Source organism: Littorina saxatilis, linkage group LG3 (assembly GCF_037325665.1).
Source record: "Littorina saxatilis isolate snail1 linkage group LG3, US_GU_Lsax_2.0, whole genome shotgun sequence".
NCBI classification, from domain to species: domain Eukaryota; kingdom Metazoa; phylum Mollusca; class Gastropoda; order Littorinimorpha; family Littorinidae; genus Littorina; species Littorina saxatilis.
In genome coordinates, this window is record NC_090247.1 from 75592830 (window position 1) to 75600858 (window position 8029).

At 39.7% G+C, this 8029-nt stretch overlaps 1 protein-coding gene across 1 annotated transcript; it reads left to right on the forward strand.

Moving 5' to 3' along the window:
- Positions 1–1244: 1244 nt before the first annotated feature.
- On the forward strand, positions 1245–7405 carry LOC138961058 (uncharacterized). Its single transcript, XM_070332651.1, has 5 exons — positions 1245–1301; positions 4490–4641; positions 4784–5057; positions 6023–6357; positions 7089–7405. The coding sequence occupies exons 2-5, from the start codon at positions 4499–4501 to the stop codon at positions 7381–7383; spliced, it is 1047 nt and encodes a 348-aa protein (XP_070188752.1). The 5' UTR covers positions 1245–1301; positions 4490–4498; the 3' UTR covers positions 7384–7405.
- Positions 7406–8029: the final 624 nt, after the last annotated feature.

Genomic DNA, 8029 nt, shown 5'->3' on the forward strand with positions numbered 1-8029 from the left:
TGAGTATTATTTGCAACTTGTATCATTCTCAATGCCTGTTTTTCCTGTGAAGGATTTTTGTTTTGTTCATAATACGGTTTGTTTCTGTTTTCCAAATGCGCAGTGACATCCGCAGGGGCTGGCGTGCTACATTCGGCCTACGATATAAAAAGAAACAAGTCGCGTAAGGCGAAATTACTACATTTAGTCAAGCTGTTGAACTCACAAAATGAAACTGAACGCACTGCATTTTTACACAATGACCGTAGTCCGCCGCTCGTGCAAAACGCAGTGAAACTGACGAGCCTGTTTAGCGCGGTAGTGGTTTCGCTGTGCAGCATAGCACGCTTTTCTGTACCTCTCTTCGTTTTAACTTTCTGAGCGTGTTTTTAATCCAAACATATCATATCTATATGTTTTTGGAATCAGGAACCGACAAGGAATAAGACGAAATTGTTTTTAAATCGATTTCGGAAATTTAATTTTGATCATAATTTTTATATTTTTAATTTTCAGAGCTTGTTTTTAATCCAAATATAACATATTTATATGTTTTTTGAATTAGAAAATGATGAAAAATAAGACTAACGTAAATTTGGATCGTTTTATAAACAAATATATTTTATTACAATTTTCAGATTTTTAATGACCAAAGTCATTATTTAATTTTTAAGCCACCAAGCTGAAATGCAATACCAAAGTCCGGCCTTTGTCGAAGATTGCTTGGCCAAAATGTCAATCAATTTGATTGAAAAATGAGGGTGTGACAGTGCCGTCTCAACTTTTACAAAAAGCCGGATATGACGTCATCAAAGGTATTTATCGAAAAAATGAAAAAAAACGTCCGGGGATATAATTCCCAGGAACTCTCATGTCCAATTTCATAAAGATCGGTCAGGTAGTTTAGTCTGAATCGCTCTACACACACACACACACAGACACACACACACACACACACATACACCACAACCCTCGTCTCGATTCCCTCTCTATGTTAAAACATTTTAGTCAAAACTTGACAAAATGTAAAAAGAAAGGCCATTGGATGAAAGCACCGCCCAGAAGTAATTATAATGTTAAGCACAAATATCAAGACAAAACGCTTCATTTATAATTCTAAAGCCTTAATATGAATGCAAATTTAGTATTCAGTTCCCACAAAGCATCATCAACAGGTGCGATAAGTTCATCAATGATTGTAATGTGTATCCCATATACTTATAATTGTGCCTGACACCAATATAAAAATACGACGGAGCGAATAAATTCGTTTTAGGCCCTGCCAGACCTGCTCACAGCAAAGTCGTCACAAACTTCCTCAGGTAATATAAATAATGCGCTTTGTGTGTCATCTGTTTCTCTTTTTTCGGAAAAAAAAAATCGATCGTGGTAAGCAGGTCATGAGAATGGATTATTTTCTCCGGCCACTCGCAGTTAATTGCTCCTCCCCCGAAATCGGCGTATGCTGCCTGAATGGCGGGGTAAAAACGGTCATACACGTAAAAATCCACTCGTGCTAAAAACATGAGTGAACGTGGGAGTCTAAGTCCATGAACAAAGAAGACAAGAAAAATGTTCATTCAAAATGAACAGCGTCGATGCAATGTCCACCAAAGATTTATTTTGGGAAGTGTTAAAAGGTTAGGGTCAAAAGTCAATGAATTGCATGTTGTGCTGGATATATAAATTGTTTATTTCAGTCAATGCTTGCTATGAATTGATCAAACAGCCACAAGAAAAAACAAGTCGCGTAAGGCGAAATTACTACATTTAGTCAAGCTGTGGAACTCACAGAATGAAACTGAACGTAGTCCGCCACTAGTGCAAAAGGCAGTGAAAGTGACGAGCCTGTTTGGCGCGGTAACGGTTGCGCTGTGCTTCATAGCACGCTTTACTGTACCTCTCTTCGTTTTAACTTTCTGAGCGTGTTTTTAATCCAAACATATCATATCTATATGTTTTTGGAATCAGGAACCGACAAGGAATAAGATGAAATAGTTTTTAAAACGATTTCGGAAATTTAATTTTGATCATAATTTTTATATTTTTAATTTTCAGAGCTTGTTTTTAATCCACATATAACATATTTATATGTTTTTGGAATCAGAAAAGGATGAAGAATAAGATGAACGTAAATTTGGATCGTTTTATAATTTATTTATTTTTTTACAATTTTCAGATTTTTAATGACCAAAGTCATTAATTAATTTTTAAGCCACCAAACTGAAATGCAATACGGAAGTCCGGCCTTCGTCGAAGATTGCTTGGCCAAAATTTCAATCAATTTGATTGAAAAATGAGGGTGTGACAGTGCAGCCTCAACTTGTACAAAAAAGCCGGATATGACGTCATAAAAGACGTTTATAAAAAAAAACCAAAAAAAAAACGTCCTGGAATATCATTCCCAGGAAGTCTCATGTCAAATTTCATAAAGATCGGTCCAGTAGTTTAGTCTGAATCGTTCTACACACACACAGACATGCAGACACACAGACAGACACACACACACACACACACACACACACACACACACACACACACACACACACACACACACACACACACACACACACACACACACACACACGCACACACACATACACCAAGACCCTCGTCTCGATTCCCCCCTCTATGTTAAGACATTTAGTAAAAACTTTTTAATTAAAAAATAGAGCTTGTTTGAAACAGGTAGAAAGGAAAAGTTGATATTGCAATATCTGTACGTGGGAATGTGGTGAAAAAGAGTGCTAAAAGTAGTAAGTCGGCCTCAGATCCATTTAAAATATTTATTGCAGAAAAACAAAATACAAATTAAAAACAAAACCACAGAACCATTACCAGGTGTCATAGGAATGTTTGAAAACAATAGTTTTAATTTTACACTGTAAATACAGGAATCAGAATTAAACACCTCAAATTGGCACATGCATAATGAATCACCTGGAATTGCAACAGGGAGATACTGAAGTAATTGGAAACAAACACTTGAAATTGACAGAGAAACAATTGAAAATATATTACTGACATGAGCGTACAATATTTTAATGGAAGTGCATTTTTAGCACGAAGCATCCGCCGGAGGATGCACTAACAATTACATAGTGCCACAAAATGTGTACGGACATTTCACAACCGTGCATTATTAGCACAGAACACATACATGGGGGCGCACAAAACATTATTGTACCATGATGATGATCGGGATTGTTGAAGATCTTTTCTTGTGCAAGGCGCCCCTGTATGACCGCAACTGATCCAACCGGCCGCATCTGAACAAACGACGTCGAAACGGCGCGAAACACGTCCTCTCGGTTGGTCTCGGATTGACTCGGCTCCTCTCGATCTTTTTTTTTGTGTGTCTTTTTTTCTTTTCCTTATGGTCGGAGTGGTATATTTATGTACATCTTAGATTAAAAAAAAACACCCGAAAGCTGTGTTTAATCGTTTCGCGTAAATTGTACATTTTTTTTCAGCTTTGAAATTGTTTTGGCTTGGAGAGTCAGCGCGCTTTGGCTTGGAGACTAATTCTCCACAGGCACGTTCTTCCCAACCACAGATACCAGCGTCGTCCGCGACGCTGGAAAGAAGAAGCAGTTAATTGCTCCCAAATCTGTTTTGATCGGTTCGACTTTGTTACCGATCATTATTTGTTCTCTCTTAATAATCATACTCGTCATTAAAACAAAGTAGGCAGATAGGAGTAGATTTTGTTGTAGATCTTTGTGATTCGGCACTTTTATTTTTCATTTTCTACATTTTCTATACGGGGTTGATTGTTCTATTCACTGACATGCAAAAGTTATTCAGTCATAGCCGTTACGATTTGAACGATGGGAAGTTATTGCTTTTGTGAATTAGATTTTCGTGAGTGTCGGCGTTTTCCGTTTAACTTTCTCATGTACAACTATCATCTGCTTAGTTCTTTCACAGCGAGTAGCATGGTTCAGGTGTATCAAGAGAATGTGTCTGATCCTGTCCAACCAAGTATTCCTGCTTATCGATCGCTAGGCCTTTGCTCTTCTCATGTTTCATTCTGGACTCCCCCCCCCCCCCCCACTCCATTCACCCCCGAGAACAAAAATGTCTCCAGAATTCAGATAGCAATACAAATTAATAAAACCAACGCAGCAGCCCTGAACTGTTTGCCTGTGTCTGTATAGAAGGAAATGTCGGTACCCGGCGGGCTTTTTCTGTGCTGTAAGTTAAAACTCAGATTTTGAGACTTATTTCTTACATAAAAACAAATATGCAATTAAAATAAAGATAAATAACATAGGATAATATACACAAATTTAATACGAAGATAAAAACCCATGAACAACGAAATGCAAACTACAATTGAACAAACTAAAACCACATTAATTCAGAAGAAAAAAAACAGACACTCACTTAAAAGACAACAAAAACAAAAACAAACAAACAACGACCAAAACTTCTAAAGGCAACGATTTTTTTTAAATCTGAGGCCTGGCCGTTACGTTGAAACAAACATTGTTTTCTTCCTAAACAGATTGGAACCATGGACCCCATATCTCGCACTGTGCCTGCCATGTTGCGCCACTGGGCCACCGTGAACCCTCACACCCCGGCCTTCATTTATGTGGACGCCGTAGGAGGGCGCAACGTGCTGACCTGTTCCGACGTCTTCCGGTTCAGCTCAAGGTATATCTACCATAACCAACCGTTTTCAGCACCAAACTTGAAAGTCTATTTTTTGTCTTACAACGTGTTTTCCTGTACGCTGTCATAAATAGCAATAGTCACGTTTATTCTCTATCTGTACGCTAGACTACACTCTGTACAGGTTCGCAGCCATCTTACGGCGCAACGGCGTGAAGTCTGGCACTACGGTGTGCAACACTCTGCCCAACTCGCCTGAGCGATTGCTGACCGATCTGGGCATCATCCTGGCCGGAGGAGTGGCCATGAACGGCCAGCTCTTTCTGGCTGACGGCGAAGACTTTGTAGGAAATCTCAAGGATTCCGAAGCCTTCGCCGTAATTCTGGATCCTAAAAATCCCAACGGTGCCGCCAAAGTGTTGGAGAAGAGGGCGCATTCCACAGAAGAGTGTGGACAGGTTGGTCATTGTTGTGTCTTAATTGTGTGTTAATTGTGTGTTAATTGTGTGTTAATTGTGTGTTAATTGTGTGTTAATTGTGTCTTAATTGTGTGTTAATTGTGTCTTAATTGTGTCTTAATTGTGTCTTAATTGTGTCTTAATTGTGTCTTAATTGTGTCTTAATTGTGTCTTAATTGTGTCTTAATTGTGTGTTCATTTTCCTATTTTCTACCTGTGTTTTTTCTCTCTCTTAACCTATTAGTCAACACCAGGTGATGATGATGATGACGATGACGATGACGAAGATGATGATGATGATGATGATGATGATGATGATGATGATGATGATGATGATGATGATGATGGTGATGGCCGGTTGAACGTAGTCGTTGAACTTGATGCCTTGGCCGTCCTCAGATTTCACCTTGAGCAGCGCGATGTGGTAGTCATGTGTCTCCTCTGCACGGGCAACATTAGATAAGTTTGTATGAGTCATGGATAAGGCAAATCTTCATGATGATGATGATGATGATGATGATGATGATGATGATGATGATGATGATGATGATGATGATGATTTTCTAAAGCATGGCTGCAAATTGCAAAGAGACATATCAGTCATGACAGGTTCAGAGATATCTGCAACGCTAGACGGACTGACTTCATGGGCAGCTCACTTTCTTACTTCAAACGATTATTGTCCTCGACGCTGGCGGTATCCAAAAATGCTTGTGTTGTGAAAAGGGCATCGAACACTTTGTTAATACGTCACTATTGGATTGTTTCAACTTTCAGTATTCAATCAAGAGAGCCTAAAGCCTTAATTAGTTCTTTGAAATAACACACTTTTGCATTAAGATTTTGAATGTCATATATGACAGTTTAATCTTGAGTTAAATCTCTCTCAACCCTTTTCACAGTGCACGTAAAATGCACTTAGCCTAAAAACAAACAAACATTTCTTTGTTTGTTCTGCATCACAGTTGAAGTATCCCGAAATGCCAGCCTTGAAGCGAGTATTTGAAGTCCACTTCGAAAGAGGCGGTTTGGAAAAAAGGCCTCTTCTTCGGGTCCTTGAAACAGAGCAGGAAAGCTTCGTGGCTGACGTCACGCCACGTGACACAGCGCTCATCTTTACCACTTCCGGCAGTACAGGGTTCTCGAAACTGGTGCCTTGGAGTCACGAGAATGTGCTCGCTTTGGGAGATGACCTGTACGAATCTCTGGACCACCGCCCCGGAGAGGTCATCTATAACGACTGGTCTCAGGGTTGGGCTGTAGGGTTTCCCAATATTTTCCTCGCTCACGGTGTAACCCGGTGAGTTTGATTTCTTTCGCCAACGCATTTAGGACAATTGTTTCTTTGCCGCATGAACTGGCCTTTTACTCGTTGAAATCGTGGCATTGATATGGTAGGGAAATCTTTCAATCTTCAATTATGTATCACGAAAATAAGGTGTACAGAGAAAAAAGAAAAACTGGATTGGAAGTAAATTCCACACGATCCCCAGTAGGATAAACTAGATTTATACAAATCAATGCGTGGGAGCGGTAGCGTATAATTCAAAAGCCTCGCTCTACCAGGAGGACGCTCAAACAGGTCTTGGATGTATGAAGGTGTTTCATGGTTGTACATTTTGAACATGAAAACACTAGCATTTAAAAAGAACTGCTGTTGTAGCGGAAGAATGTTCAGTTGAGTGTATTTTTCTTGAGTAGTCATATTGGGATCTCGGTTTAATAACTTTACGAGAGAGAGAGAGAGAGAGAGAGAGAGAGAGAGAGAGAGAGAGAGAGAGAGAGAGAGAGAGAGAGAGAGACAGACAGACAGACAGACAGACAGACAGACAGACAGACAGAGACAGACAGAGACAGAGACAGAGAGAGAGACAGAGCGCTAGAAAGAGACAGAGAAAGAGAGCGAGAGCGCGCTGGTGTGTACGTTTCTTTTGGTGTCTTTTTAAATTCATGTACTTCTATCTTCAAGTCATAATATATTTATAAGAGATCCAGAGCGCCTACGTATCTATATTCTATGCTCTTGTATAGAGTGTTGCTTGACGTAAGCGCTGCAGCCCCGGAGAACGACATCGCCTTCATTTGGGACGTGATCCGCCGTGAGCGATGCTCTCTGGCCTGCCTATCTGCTCAAGAGCTGATCAAGATCACAAACCTCTGGCATCGCGAGCAGCAGACGGGAAAGACACTGTGGCAGCTCCGCGTGATCGTGTCGTCGGGACAGCCATACTGTAAGACACACATGCTCGGCGTTGGAAAGATCACCAAGAGCGTCCTTGTTGTTTACGGGTCCACGGAAACTGGGATTATGAGCACCAAGGTATAAGCGTCTTCTTGCATTGGTTTAAATCACAAGTGAATGTACATATATTTTGGGGTGTTTTTACATGTAGTCAAGTTTTGACTAAATGTTTAAACATAGAGGGGGAATCGAGACGAAGGCCAGACTTTGGTATTGCATTTCAGCTTGGAGGCTTACAAGTTAATTAATGAGTTTGGTCATTAAAAATCTGAAAATTGTAATTAAAATCATGTTTGTTATTAAACGATCCAAAAACAATTTCATCTTATTTTTCATTATTTTTTTATTTACAAAACATATAAATATGTTATATTTGGATTAAAAACAAGCTCTGAAAATTAAAAATATAAAAATCATGATTAAAATTAAATTATCAGAAATTAAATTTTAAAAACAAGCTCAGAAAGTTAAAAAGAATAGAGATACAGAAAAGCGTGCTATCCTGTTCAGCGCAACCAGTACCGCGCCATTACTGGCTTGTCAATTTCACTGCCTTTTTCACGAGCTGGACTGGCGATGCTATAAGCCCGCTACTAACTACAGCCGAACCAAGGGGAACTAGGTCGCCTGGTTCGGTGTACTAAATGTATCGGCGATACCGGTCATATGATCAAGAAATATCACGTGAGAAGACTCGTGATCGGTTGACAGCGTTATAGCCGTCATTATC

Bases quoted from the DNA above. Each gene is read 5' to 3' on its own strand.
- LOC138961058 (XM_070332651.1), top strand. From the start codon at position 4,499: ATGGACCCCATATCTCGCACTGTGCCTGCCATGTTGCGCCACTGGGCC. The intron at 4,642-4,783 runs GTATATCTACCA...CACTCTGTACAG, and splicing joins GTCTTCCGGTTCAGCTCAAG to GTTCGCAGCCATCTTACGGC. The intron at 6,358-7,088 runs GTGAGTTTGATT...GCTCTTGTATAG, and splicing joins CTCGCTCACGGTGTAACCCG to AGTGTTGCTTGACGTAAGCG.